Here is a 15,000-nt window from a genome sequence, read left to right as displayed (position 1 = left end):
TGGGCCTCCCACAGTTTAAGCGATTATGGCTTGTTTGTATGAAGAACAGTAAGTATGAAGCTCAATCTAAAACTTTTATCTTGAATCTTTATTATAATAATTAAAAGTGCTGCAACTATTGATTATTTTCCATTATTGATTAGTCAGCCTATAGTCATATAATAGAGAAAAATGCTCATTGCACCTTCCCAAAGCTCAAAGTGCTGTCCAAACAGTCCAAACCACAAAGATATTCAGGTTACAACATCGTTTTATAAGCTGGAACCAGTGAATATTCCACATTGCTTTTGAAAAATAACGTTACATAAGTAGTGTTCTGTTGATCAACTAATCAATTACTCATCTTATAATTTCAGCTGTAATATTAAGTTTCAGGCTGTAAACCACTATGCTGGAGGAATCAGCAAATGCTTCTTCTCTCACATCTTACACATTACACATTTTATTTATTTATATGCCATAGTTTTAATTTCGCAAACTTTTAATCTTGTGCTGTTTCTTATATCATTTCTTTATGTATTCATCAGTTACATTATGTTTTTCATGCATCTCTGCAATATTTGCTTCTATAAAAGATCTTTATGAATTCATTAATATTAGTATTCAAATTATGGTGTTGCATATAAGAACAGAAATACATACATAGAAAAAGAAGATGCCCGATAAGACATGACATTGTCGTAAAATATAAACTGTATCTTCTCATCATTATTAGTTATAACAATAGCACAGTCTCAGCTGGCCACACTTTTCTCAACATGGACGTTTGTTCAGTTTGGCAACAGTAAAGCTTCTGCCCTCAGTTAGTCTACAGTGGGATGGCTTTGTCTTTTTTTTTTTTGGAGTAATGTGATATTGCGGCTGGATGGAGGATCAATATTAATATCTCAGTTCTATGGGCACTACAGAGCCAATTGGGTGTTGCCAGTAGATCAATGGATCTCTCCATTATTGATTGAAGAATATTTCAGCATAAAAGCTCCCAGCTACAGCCAAAAAGCCTCTTTAGTATAGAGCACTGAGAGGAGAGCAGAGAGCGATCCTACTTTCCCTCCAACCTTTTCTCATTTGAACGAGCTGTATAAATAGAGATCATCACTGTAATAGTCTTAGCGGGATAATTCAATTTAGCTCGCGCTTCGCCCTCATTTTCTCCACATTTGTCTCTACAGCGTGTGTGGACTCTGGCCTCTTAATTCGCGTCGTAAACTACCAACAACAGATGCTGTAAAATTGAGCAGTTGATCATTCGATATGATCAAACAAGCTGCTGCAAATATAGATTTCTCCAAAATCAGGACTAAGACGTACAATACATACTATCTGAGATCTATCAACACGCTTAGATTGAATGCTCTAAGGAAGGAAAGAGAAACAGATGTAGATGTGAAGCAATCGAACAGTAAACATGGCTACCATCTCATCTCTTCCTGTGCTGTGTCAGTGTGTTTGCATGTGTGTGGTGGTGTGTAACTTCCCTGGCTCCAGGGTCTAATGGGGAGCCCTGCTGAAATATTCATAGTGTCACATTAAGTTTGCAATATTTGCACTGGAAAACAACCAGAATACAACCTGAGCTACCAGCAACATTACAACCACTCAGCTCGGCCTTTAGCGTGACAGAGCGTCGTATGTGGAGACGGAGAAAGAGAGCGATCGGTCTTTGTTTAGAGGCGTTAATAAGCGTTGCAGATGAGCAGCCAAGTTAACATGTTTGTGCAGCGATCAGAGCGGAGAGCGTGGGTATTTTTGCAGCCTTGTTTCTCGAGATAAGGAAAACCAGAATAGACTGCAGCTTTCTGTCTGGATTTCCAATTTGTCTCAGTGCTGTAAAATATTAGTCAAGACTTTCATACTGAGCCCGTGCAAATATTTTAGTAGAACTAAAAATAAAGAAAAATACAAAGATTCAGTGAGTGGATATAAATATATCTGCCAGATCTACAGAAAAGACACTTGTTTCTTGGCCTGTTGAAACTGTTTTTGACATATTCTGCTAAGGTCAAAGAAAAACAGGCAGAGCGCAGTAGAATAATTATCCCGAATCGCAGTTTTGACACAATTGTACACAGGAGTTCCTTTGCATTTATTCAACTTCATCAGTTTGGCCTCGAACTTTACGCTGGCTCCTTGTAAAAGATGGGCTTAGTCATCTCGAGTGAAAAACCACTGAATTACTCCTCATGCTCAACAGATATGATATCAACGTGAATCAGCCTTCACCTGTTTGGTTGAGATGCTGGGGTCAGTGTGGCGAGCTTTGGAGCGGAGACCCTGCATTAAATCTCCTTTTTTTCATGCATTCAAGGGCACGGGTACGTCAAAATGCTTGATACAAATATAATGTGAGATATCGTGAGAGCACTCCGCTCACAGGTTGTGTTTACAAAGAAGGCCGAGTATTTGAACTGAATATCACTTTGTATAAATTGTCGTCTAGTTAGTGTAGGCATGAAACTACCATTTACATTATGAGCATGGCTGACAAAAAAATTGATGTTTTCTGCTTCATCATTATTTAAGGGAATTGTATTAGCTTCCTGTCTCATCCGACAGGGTTATTGCATTGTGCTTCTGGGAATAATAAACATTACTCATATGGCTCCGACACAGACAGTGATGCTTATTTCCCTCATGAATATGTGCACACAAAAAGACAACATGAACATACAGACCTAAAAACGCTAGCCGGAGCTTGTGGACAATAAACAACCGGACTGCACACATGCGCTGACAGGCCATGTATTGATGATGTTGGATAAGCGAGGGAAAGGGGCAATAAATGGACAGTGGCTGTCAGCAGCAGGGAGATGGAGATAACAGTGAAGAGAGAGGCAGTCAGGGGCGGGAGAAGGAAATATGGACCGGCTCGGAAAACGGAAAGTGTAAAAGAAAATGAGACAGGAAAGAGCAGGAGATTAAAAAAAAAAAAGATGGGGAGGAATTACGTGTTGAGTTTACAGGAATGAAGAGAGTCTTCATTGATCCAGAGACAGAGGCTATCATTCCTGTTCAGTGAACACAGCAGCGCTCCAGGGAAGGGGGGTGGGGGGGACTTAGCGCATCAGAGAGGAGCTCAGAAACAAATTCAGCTTCAGTAAAATGGTGAAAAAAAACAGCATCAGTGGTTTGCAGTTTTTTTAATTTCCACTTTAAAAAAATAAAAAATGTAACAACTGTGCGTGGATTTCACCTACATCAACTTTTAAACATTTGTTTTTCTTGCACTGCTAACAGCCTCTCAAATAGCAGGTTAGAAGATGACAGCACTGGTACCAAGTTAACAGTAAGCAGCCGGTGTTTATCATCAGTGGGAAAGTGTGAGGGAGTTGTGAGAGGGAAAAGATGCAGCACAGGAGCAAACAGATGCCAGAGTGGCAGGGGATGAAGAGCAGGAAAGGAGGAGGTGGAAGAGGTGCAGAGCAATTGTTTTTTTTTCTATGCATCGTGTCTCTCAGTCACACGCCTCCCCTCCTGCGTGTGGTGTTGTGACAGCTCTGCCCAAACTCGACCACTTACACAGATACAACTACAGTCGGCTACAGATGGAGTGACGGCGGACAGGAGGGAGGGAGGGATGGTACGGGGGAGAAGAGGCAGGGGAAGGGAAGTGAGAGATGGAGTGAAAATAACCCAAAGCTACAAAAGACTGGCAGCTGGGGGGAAGTGCAACACGGCAGAGGAGAATAGATAGAGACAGAGCGGAGGCACGAAGAGCGCGATAGAGACGGAGAGGATAGCAATAGAGATGTTCAGACTGGTTGACTCACTCTTATGATGTCAGATCTTGTATGAAGTGTGTATCGAGCTGTGCTGACGTGCTCCAGCCGGCAGTGATGAGCAATGCCATGGTTCAAAGGCTTTGCATTCTCAATACACATGGATAGCCATGCAGCTCTCAAAGCTGGGAGTGAGGGCAGCGGCAAAACAGAGAAAGTCAATAGCGTCGCTGATGTCCTGCTCCTGCATGCTTGTACAGTATAGGCCTATCTGATATAATAAAATTCTTTTTAACTGATGCCAAGAGAGACACAGATGGCTGCAACTCCAGATAGAGGCAGATGATGATGATGATAATGTGTTCTCATTACAGGCGGCCTCGGGGCAGACACAGAGGAGCGGCTGGTGGAGCATCTCCTAAACCCAGCCCACTACAACAAACTGATCCGTCCTGCGACTAATGGCTCCGAGCTGGTTACTGTGCAGCTGATGGTGTCGTTGGCCCAACTCATCAGTGTGGTGAGTGTGCACATGTCTGGGAGTGTGTGTTTGAATCTGTGCGCACCTTTCGCACCAAGAGGACGATTCAGTATGATACCCATCATTTTATTTTGATTATACATAAACCATAATCACACCTGATCTGTTCACCAAGTGTCATGGAAACCAATTCAGAGCATTTTGAAAAAGATTGCAAAAAGAAAACTGTGGTGAAAGAAATAAGAACAACATAAAAAAAAAGTATTCAAACCAAAATTTAAAAATGCTTTCTCCCCTAATTATTGGCAACTACAATAAACCATGGCTAGAATGAGAACAAAATCAATGTAAAACCACCTCAAGTAGGAGAGCTTCCCCTCCTACCAATCAATCAATCAAGTAACTGAATTAGTCCAAGACCAACACAAACTCCTCAGCTCTAACATCCGGGTGGAAAACCAATAAAATCACTAAATCATCACTAGCACTGTGTAAATACACCCCAATTTGGCACAACACCCCTGTCTACTTTCCATCATGGCAACAAAAGAGAATCACTTATCTCCACCATTCAATATATTAATCCTGGGAGAGACAAGTCCCTCCACTACCAACAATTATAACTCCATACTCAAATACAAAATCACTGTAATACAACAAACAACAAGGTGAAATGTTTAAAATGGGATTGGCTGACACAGTCATGCCACTTAGTGCTACCAACCAGTTCAATCCCTTGCAGCAGTAACTAAAAAAGTCTCCGCTGCGTTCAAAATATTGATTAAATAAAACCATATAAGTATTATTGGAACGTGTCTTTAATGTATAAAATTTTAAAGTGCTCACTATTCATCCATAATGGGCTCCAGTGTCACACTGTTATATATTGTACTTGGATGATCATTATTTATGCAGTAATGTGTAAGCAGCATTTTAATGTCGTAGCTAGCTGTGGTAGAGCTAATTCTATTAATTTTGTATTCTGTTGAGTGGTTTTAATGACGCAATGCAATGTTTATGAGCTCATTAGGCTACAGATGATTAAAATCTGCAAAGTAAACAGCAGGTTCCCTTATCAGAGAAATGTAAGGGAGTAAAAAGTGCAATATTTCTCTCTGTAATGTTGTGGACTAAAAGAAGAAAAGTTGCATACAAATAAAATACTCAAGTAAAGAACAAGTACCTCAGATCTGTATGTGAGTATAGCACTTGAGAAAATGTACTTAGCTGCAAACAAGCTGCAGATTGAGGGTAAAACCACCAGTAAAATGATCCTTAGAAGTACATTAGTAAAAACCATCATGCTTCACCACCATTACTGTAAGCTTTGGATTCCTTCAGTGTCAGTCGTTCAGGAAATCAATCAGACCCGGTGATTATAACCGTTAAAAACACGGTATAAAGCAGATTCACATTCAGGGTGTTTTCATACCTGCGCTTTTCTCGGTTCGTTTGCCCCCTTGGTGCGATTCGTTTGGACAGGTGTGAAAACAGTAATTGCAGGTGAGGACCAAAACAATCGCACCGAGACTCTTCCCGAGAAGGTGGTTTCGGTCCGGTCCCAAACAAATTCTGGAGCGGTTCGTTTTTGGTGTGGAAGAGTTCTGAACTCGACCCGACGCCACTAGCAGGTGAACTATTAGTTTTGAACTAGACGGTTGCCGTAACCTTCTTCCGGTGCCAGACAATCTGACCAATAAGCGGAATTAATGTTCTCACGTGGTTTGCAATGATGCATTTTCGGTCGCTTGAATTTTTTCTCTGTGTGAAAGCAAACGGAACGAGGGGGAAAGTGCTACAAGTTTACAAACTCATCAGCTGAATCGGACCAGAGCAAACGAACCTTAGGTGTGAAAACGCCCTTAAAGTCAGTGTTTCACTATCGCTGTCCGCGGACATGAGACCTCAGGGAAGCGCTGGGAGCTGAGATTACAGCTAACCTTTGTTTTGATTGTTTCTCTGATAACTTATGAACCAGACATTCTGGAGGACTTTACCGGCAGCCCAATTATCCATACTGATTATCCAAACCGATAGACACACCCATAAAGTAGTTGCACTTTAAAAAAAAATGACTAACATCAAGGCGCCCCAGCAGCTCACCTGGTAGAGTCCGCTCTACAAAGGCTTGTTCCTACCCTTAGCAGCCAGGTTTCTACTCCTACACTTGGTCTCCATGTCACCCCCTCACTCTCTCCCTGACTTTCCCATTTCTCCCACTGTAGCTATCCAATTAAAGGCAAAAATGCCCCAAAACAACTTTAAAAATCAGTGATTCACCAACACGTCAGCAGACAGTGAATAGCTAGAAACTAAGATTTATTAACTTTGTTTCTTCACTAACTAATGAACCAGACATTCAGCAGGTTTTTACCGACAGCCAAATGATCCACAGAGGTTTCCTCCTCTCCATGACAAACGGGCCAGGGGATTAAAACCACTAAAAGAATTAAGCAGTTTCACTGTAAAAATCAGTGATTTGCTGACGCTCTTCTGTGGACATAGGACAGGGCATCTCCAGCAGCTGGGAGCTGAGCTGCCTAACATTTGCCTGGCTCTTTTCTCTGATGACTTAAGATCCATTTGATTTGATATGATAATGTAGTGCACAACTCAAAAAATATATAACATAGGTCTAATAATTTTTAGACATTTTAATGTGGAAAAGTTACATATCATAACCTTAAGGTGCCAATTCAGTGATTTTACACATAAAATTCAGTTTACTCATTATGCTGAGTACGACTCAGCTGTTGAAAACAGTTGAATAATGTCTTCTGTGGCTCTGGAGGAGCTTTCTAAAGTCTGAGAAATTGATCCTGATGACATAATCAGGGTTATCTTGGCTTGAGCTTGAAGACTTCAGTTTTTTTTGCCAGTGTTACAAACTGGGACATGGAGTTTGAAAGACATTTGCATTAACAAAGCAGGAAGGGTTTAATGAATGATGCTATCAAGTTGCATATTACAAAGCGTAGGATCCATTGTTTTTGAAGCACGACTCAGCCTATAGGGACCCAAAGTCAGGATATCCCGGCCTCGCTGCCTCCATGTTATGCAATTTTGTTTTAAAAAAATCTGTCACTCAGATGTTGGAAGTGCAGTAATGAATCACTGAGGTGCCCCTTCAGTCACAGTTTGTAATGTCTTCTTCCTCTGCAGCATGAAAGAGAGCAGGTGATGACCACTAACGTCTGGCTAACACAGGTGAGACTTCTCACTCTTTTCCTCATCTTGCCATCCCGTCTCAACATATTGTAGTAAACATCCTGCCACACACGGAAAGATTGTTGAAATACAGACCAAACAGTGACTAAAAGATTTAATTTTAGATGGTTTTGCCTCAGATTCCACAGTGTGACATCCAGGTCAGTGGAAGTGACTCACAAACCACTAGGGACTTGAATGGTAGTCACAGTGCATAGAAAAAAAACAGCCACTGAATAATACCATAGTGTTATCATACTAGTAGACCATAGCATATGAGCAGTGGTCCAGTTAGTGGAGGGGAAAGATGCATCTCTGCATTCCACGTTTCACTGGTTCTGTGGCTGGTAGACTCTAATCCTTCCCCCTTACTCCTCATGTGAAGCAGCGGCTCTTAGATGTGAGATGACTGGTAAAGTGTCAGACAGTGAGAGAGACATCAAACCATGCACGGCCTCGAAAAAACAAAATCTGACAGGAGAAATATGAGAAGTGAGTTGAAATTTATGGGCAAGAATCAAGGCTTGTTCTTTTTTTACATCCAAAGCACAGATAACTGATGATAACACAAGCGCATTGCACAAAGTCTGGAGCCCCTATTTCTCTGCTGATTTTGTGATTTATCATTACCTCACCCTGTGAAACCGGGGAATAATGCGACTCTGACTGAGCTGTGACCCTCTTGTACATGGCTGGCTCTTTGTAATGCTTACAGCTGAGGCCTTTAACATGTAGGTGCACGCATTTACACACACAAGGTATACAAATGCATCCACCCACACACATCAGCAACATATGTGCCTGCTTTTGGGGGCAGGTGTTGGAGCAGATAACACAGGCAAATGTTCAAGTTGGATGTAAATTTAGATCTATAAATGAAACGCTTAGAGTTCCCTAAACAGCCTCCTGTGTCACCATTATTTATTATTTATTTATTATTTATTTATTAGATTGTGTATAGCTTCATGCTTTTTTCCATCTTGTTTGCACACATGCACACACACACACACATGCTCATACACTTGCACCTGAGCAAGGTAGGATTTATGACATGTAACGGAGCATAGCATGGCCATCAGTGCTGTATGGATTCCTGGCCGTCTGTAAGCAGGGGAGCCAAGGACAGCTGTCCTGAGCCAAGACAAACTGTAATGACCATAATGCATCACAGTTACTGCAGACGACCTAGCATGGGCTTTACAGCTCCAACATGGCTGTAATGTAAAAGAGCCAGACAGGGCTGCTGTTACAGGTCACACAGGCTGCGGTGTGGCATTGGCTACGACTGACCCACAACATACAGAACAAGATAATGCTGGTCTTTTACACAAGGTTACACAGGGGACATACCATACAGCCTTACTGTAGATGCCATTTTAATCATGCTGATTGGTTTGTGGCTGGGTGTGTTTAAAAGACCATTTGGGGTCAGGGTTGATGTGAGCTCTTTTCTATCTCTATCTCTCTCTCTCTCTCTCTCTCTCTCTCTCTCTCTCTCTCTCTCTCTCTCTCTCTCTTTGGCTTAAAGTTAAAAGTATGATGTAAGCGTAGGGAGGACAGACAGCACAGGATGTTCCCCAGGCTTACGTGGCCTCTGATGCGTTGTATTGACCACCGACTGACTGGCGACCAGACGAAAAGATGGAGAGAGAGACTTTCTCCTCTCTGCTCCTCACAAGATGTCTTTTCTTGCTGCTATGTGATTGGCCGATGAGTGACTAAGCACTGTGTTTTTTATTGGCCCTCAGGAGTGGCAGGACTATCGTCTGACTTGGGTCCCTGAGGAGTTTGATGGAATGATGAAGGTCAGGCTGCCCTCAAAACACATCTGGCTGCCTGACGTGGTGCTCTACAACAAGTGAGTCACTCACTCACCCTTCTGTCCTCTCTTCAGAGCGCTCCCAGGAGACACACACACACACACACACACACACACACACACACAGGCTCTGGGAGGCGTGCATGCTCATACACTTGCACAACAAAAGCACGTACTGTAGGATTCTCATATTAAACTGATAATAGTTTAAAGCTAACTCCCTGTTGCTGTGATGCAGCTGCCACCACTCCGAGTCACTTTGGATAAGAACATGAATGAAACCAGACAGGACTGAATATATCCACTGAAATCTGCTCATACCACTCATGCTACTTTATTACACACTATCTCCAACTCTCAGGAGACACCTCAAAGTTATCGCATAAACATGTACAGTACAGATATGCAAATGCAGTAGTAGATACAGACAGATTTACACATACAAACACAAACTACTCTTTTTTTCTCTAAATATTTGCATAACTCCAAACTAAAATATAAATCTGTAAGTTTTGAGTCTGCCACCTGCAAGCCTTGTCTACAGCGCGTACACCCTTTGTACATTGTGTATGCACCCTGTTACCTTCAAGTTCCCATTAGGTACAGTGCACGCAGTAACTCGGAAACCAATTCCCATACTTTGTGGTAAATTAATTAAACACCAATTTCCATAGGAATATGCAGCATGGGAGAACTGCATAAACTATAAATCTCATTTTTAATTAAAGTCTTAAAACTATATTTTGACACAGGGACTAGATGAAGATGAAGTCATAATGCAGGACCCACCTGAGTCGAAGTTGTATTGAAGTGGTGCAAATTCCCAGACAAAATCTGTGATTAATCAAATTAACTTAAAATAGCAGATGATGAACTAGTATTTTGGGGCTGAGACTTGAGGATCAGTCTGGATGATATGGTTGAAATCAACCATATGGTAAATGTTTGCAAAATTACATATATGCAAAACAAAATAATCATAAAAATAATTATATGTACAATGCAGGGAATTTTGTTCGACTGTGATGAGTTATATAACACAAAAATCTTCACATTCAAAACAGAAACTTGATCTGTTGGTTTGTAATTAAAAGTTGCTTGTGTGTCTGAGAAGTTAAGTGTGTCTTAATGTAATGGAAACTGAGTGTCAGCCTACTGTATGTAAATCAGCTCATCAGAGTACAGTGATCTGTCTGGCCTTCTCCTCTTTCCCTGCCTCAGTCCTTACTTTACTAAAGATTAAAAGATCCCTGACCCACCACACTCTGGATAAAATGATCCTGTTAATCCCACGTACCCCAGGCCGACGAGCTCCTCCAAGTCTTCTCCATTGCTTCCAACTACTGTCAGTTACTTAAACTGGAGGATTATCTCTGTGTATGGCGGCACTCGAGTCTCAATTTGATTTTGTAACTAAATTTGCAGGAAAGCGCTTAAGAATGTACTTGAGTAGGTGGGTCAGTTCTGTAAATACAGTCAGAAATGATGTGTCATATCCTACACCATTAGCCATAATTAATTAGTTCCCTTGCCAAAATCTCGAGTTTAATGGAAATTCAATCCACAGCTTTAATGTTGTCATTGGACTTCTGATCAAAGTGGCTAATTTGAGCTGTTTGGCTTGACCCAGTCCGACCTGTGAGCTGTTTCCTGTCTAGACTGTGTGTTCATTTGATCCTGCTTCCTTGTTCCTTATGTTTGTATAAACAAGTGTGTGTGAGACCCCGCTGCCCAGAGACACCTCAGAGTCTCAACATCGTAACCTCTCTATCTCTGTTTTTGTGCGTGTGTGTGTGTGTGTGTGTGTGTGTGTGTGTGTGTGTGTCCTAGAGCTCTGTAATGAATGTGTATTGCATAATGAGATGCGTCATGTCCCACAGTTCATAAGACTCAGGGGAAATGTGGCCTCTCATTATAATTTATGTTTACAAAATTGTTAAATAATAAAATCACCACATAAAGGGTTCTGTTTATGTCTGACTCTTCTATTTTTGTCCGTCTCGTCTTCCTCTCTGTCTCTGTCACCTTGTCTCTCAGTGCCGATGGGGTGTACGAGGTGTCGTTCTACTCTAATGCGGTGGTCTCCTACGATGGCAGCATCTTCTGGTTGCCACCGGCCATCTACAAGTCAGCCTGTAAGATCGAGGTCAAGCACTTCCCCTTTGACCAGCAGAACTGCACGCTGCGCTTCCGCTCCTGGACCTACGACCGCACCGAGATCGATCTGGTGCTCCGTGCGGACGTGGCCAGTATGGATGACTTCACGCCCAGCGGGGAGTGGGACATCATCGCCCTGCCAGGCAGACGAAACGAGAACCCAGCTGACCCCACCTACGTGGACATAACGTATGACTTTATCATCCGCAGGAAGCCTCTTTTCTACACCATCAATCTTATCATCCCGTGTGTTCTCATCACCTCGCTGGCCATCCTGGTCTTCTACCTGCCCTCAGACTGCGGAGAGAAGATGACGCTCTGCATCTCAGTGCTCCTGGCCCTCACTGTGTTCCTGCTGCTGATCTCCAAGATTGTACCACCCACTTCACTGGACGTCCCTCTGGTGGGGAAGTACCTGATGTTCACTATGGTCCTAGTCACCTTCTCTATCGTCACCAGTGTGTGTGTGCTCAACGTGCACCACCGCTCGCCCACCACACACACTATGCCCCCTTGGGTTAAACTGGTGTTCCTCAACAAGCTCCCTGCCCTGCTCTTTATGCGCCAGCCTAGGAACAGCTGCGAGCGCCAGCGGCTGCGCCAAAGAAGGAGGGCCCAGGAGCAGAAAGAGGGTGGGCGCAGCGGGGAAGCAGGGGCCTTGATGGTGGGTCTCGGGCTGGGTGGCGCTGGCGGGAACGGAGGGGGAACCTCCACAGGGGTTTTCGGCAAAGAGGACAGTGACCCTTGTACCTGCTATGTGAACCGAGCATCTGTTAAACAGTTTGGAGGGGATCTGGGAGGTGCAGGAGGTGGATCCATGGATGGTCTGAACAGGGTGAGGGAGGGCCGGGAAGGGGGCTCAGGAAACCTGCCAAGGGGGCAGCAAGCAGCAGGAGGTCCTGCTCTGACTCAGGCTCTGCTGGCTCAAGCCTGTCCGGGCTTCGAGGAGGCTGTGGAAGGAGTACGCTTCATCGCCAACCACATGAAGAGTGAGGATGACGATCAAAGCGTGAGTTTTACTGTATATTTACTCATTAATACATTTTACAACATGACTATAATAATCTCTGTTGCTCCTCATCAGAGCCCGACCAACACTAGACTTTTTGGGATGACAGTGATATTGATACTTGGAAAGAGAAACAATATATCGGCCGATATTCTTTTTAAGTAAGTAAGGAAATAACATAAAAACATAGGTAAAGATAATTTATAGTAGGATAATAAACTATTTTCTGAGATGACAGTATTTTAATTTTCTAAAGTAGCTATAACTTTTTTTGTATTAACAATGGTTACAATCATAAACCCACAGAGAACTGTCACCTGACTCTGCAGTTTCCCTCAGCTCTATAGCTCTACTTTTCTTTTTTTTAGCAACCTTTAGCCAAAAAGCTCTGTTTAAGCTCATTGTTTTTGGTTTTATGGCCTCACAGCTCTCATCTGTATAATTTCCAGCTGCAGGAGGTTTAAATAACTAAAAACATAAAACACATGAATAGATGATTTGTTAGAGTTAAACACAAAACACAAAGATAAAGTGAAATGTACATGCTGGTAATGCCGCCAGTAAATCCTTCAATTTCTTACCATCGTACACCTCAATACCAATATATCTGAGACAAACAGATTAGGTGATAATACCAGCCTGCCAACGTGTCGCTCAGGCTCTTCTCCATATTAAACTAAAATATTATCTTGTCTATGTGTGGATAACATCATACCATAAATCAGCTTCTTTTGTGGGAATATGTTAGTAGTCATAAAAAGCATTCTGAGCAGCACAGATCTGTCCTCTCAGTACCATATCATGTTATAGTCATGAGAGAGCTGGACAGCCGTGACGTCTAGCTGTGCCATCTGAAACTTATGCAGGGGGGGGGGTCGAGTACACCAGAGCACAAGCAAAGGAGACGGATCTGGTGATGCAATCATAGCCCTGTGAATATTCAACACAGACATGTAATTATAGCAGCGGTGTGACGTGTGCACAGAGAAGGCGTACAAGAGGAAAAAGCGCTGGAATGGAGGAGCCGAGACAGCGGGGTGAGGGTGGCATTATTTATCGCTTTTCTTCAAGGCATCTTAGGAGACCAGGCGTCTCTTCTGGAATGAAAGAAACTGACACGGGAATTAACAATCCTCTGTAATTCTGTCCATCATCGCCATAGTTACCACCCCGTCGCCATGCCGACAGCTTTAATATCCTCCCTCTCCTGCCTCAGTCCTCCACCCGCCTCCGCCCCCCTCCTCCTCCTCCCCAAGTCATCATCACTGGGGTTACAGTGTCAGCACACCCTCCGTCTCTCTGCCCTCCATCACTCTCTCTTGTCCCCCATGTCCTTCTCCTCCTCCTTGACTCGTGCCAGACCTCATCAGCGCTTTGTGGCAGAAGAAGTCTCTGCTCACATTAACCCCTCACCTCCATTAACCCTCTGCATAGTCAGAGGCAGAGAGGTAGATGGAGGGAGAACGTGGGAGAACGTGATTCTGCTTACCTTAATTTTTTTCTCTTCACCCCATCCCATACCCCTTTTGTCCCATCCCCATCCACAGGTGAGCGAGGACTGGAAGTATGTTGCCATGGTGATCGACCGCCTCTTCCTGTGGATCTTTGTGTTTGTGTGCGTGTTCGGCACGATGGGCATGTTCCTGCAGCCGCTCTTTCAGAATTACACAGCCAAGACCATCACCAGCTCGCCAGGCTGACCGTCCCCTCCCCCGGCCACGAACACGCTGACAGACAGCTCCCCCTCGACCAAACAGCACAGCAGGACAAGAGCCAGAGTTTGGGGGGGGGGGGGCGGGTCTGGGTTTTATTGTGTCTATGGAACTGGAACCAGAACTGGAACTGATCAGCAATCACACCCATTACCTTTCTAGTAACGTTTTTTGCAACGAACAACTGTTTTTCTTGTATGAAGAAAAAGGAAAACACCATCATACTCTTACCTGCGTTTTTTTGTCCAGATATTTAAAGGACTGACCTCCCCTTTCTGGTGGAAACGACCCTCCCTGTTCTCCTCTTCAGCCAGTCAGGGAACGAGGATGCTATGATTTACTCCTTGTCGAACCTTACGCCAGCCAATCGACTCCTCTCCGCCTGCCGCTGACTGCTTAATTGACACATGACATGCCCGCCTTCAACTATGACATTACTCATTCACAATATTGACTGATGTCAGTCAGAGGTAATCAGAAAGGGAAGGGAGGTTCATGTCAAGGTTCTTATACATTCATTTTAGTTTTTTTCAGAAAACCACCACATCAGTGAACTGATTCAGTATATTTTATCATAGCATAGCAGCTTACCACAGTATAGCATTGAGTATATATTATTAAGATTTCTCTGTGTTAGCTCATGCAAGGGTCTGTTGCTGATAGAGAGGCTACGATGTGTTGTATGATTGTCTAGATTTAACAAGAATGTGATATAAACTGTACTACACAGCCTGTGACGCGCACACTAACACAATATGTGTACAAGCAACAGATTGTGAAGGAAAATACATAGAGGGTATACTTATAGTAAAGAAAGAGCCAGGACGCATTGTTAGATGAAAGTCAAAGGGGGAAAGTAATAGATTATGCATGGACAGTTTTTTGCTTTGAGAGTC

The 15,000-nt window shown here is 43.2% G+C and overlaps 1 protein-coding gene across 1 annotated transcript in view; it reads left to right on the top strand.

Moving 5' to 3' along the window:
* The window catches only part of chrnb2 (cholinergic receptor, nicotinic, beta 2), a 21,730-nt gene that overhangs the window by 5,214 nt on the left and 1,516 nt on the right, over nt 1-15,000 (top strand). Inside the window, exons 2-6 of the mRNA XM_056381287.1 lie at nt 4,094-4,239; nt 7,363-7,407; nt 9,156-9,265; nt 11,264-12,392; nt 13,940-15,000. The exon at nt 13,940-15,000 is cut by the window's right edge and continues 1,516 nt beyond it. Coding sequence (XP_056237262.1) covers nt 4,094-4,239; nt 7,363-7,407; nt 9,156-9,265; nt 11,264-12,392; nt 13,940-14,092 — 1,583 coding nt within the window. The 3' untranslated portion in view covers nt 14,093-15,000. The remainder of the gene's footprint in view (nt 1-4,093; nt 4,240-7,362; nt 7,408-9,155; nt 9,266-11,263; nt 12,393-13,939) is intronic.

The sequence above is a fragment of the Seriola aureovittata genome, chromosome 7 (assembly GCF_021018895.1).
Source record: "Seriola aureovittata isolate HTS-2021-v1 ecotype China chromosome 7, ASM2101889v1, whole genome shotgun sequence".
Classification (NCBI taxonomy): Eukaryota; Metazoa; Chordata; class Actinopteri; order Carangiformes; family Carangidae; genus Seriola; species Seriola aureovittata.
This window is presented reverse-complemented; position numbering and strand designations above follow the sequence as displayed.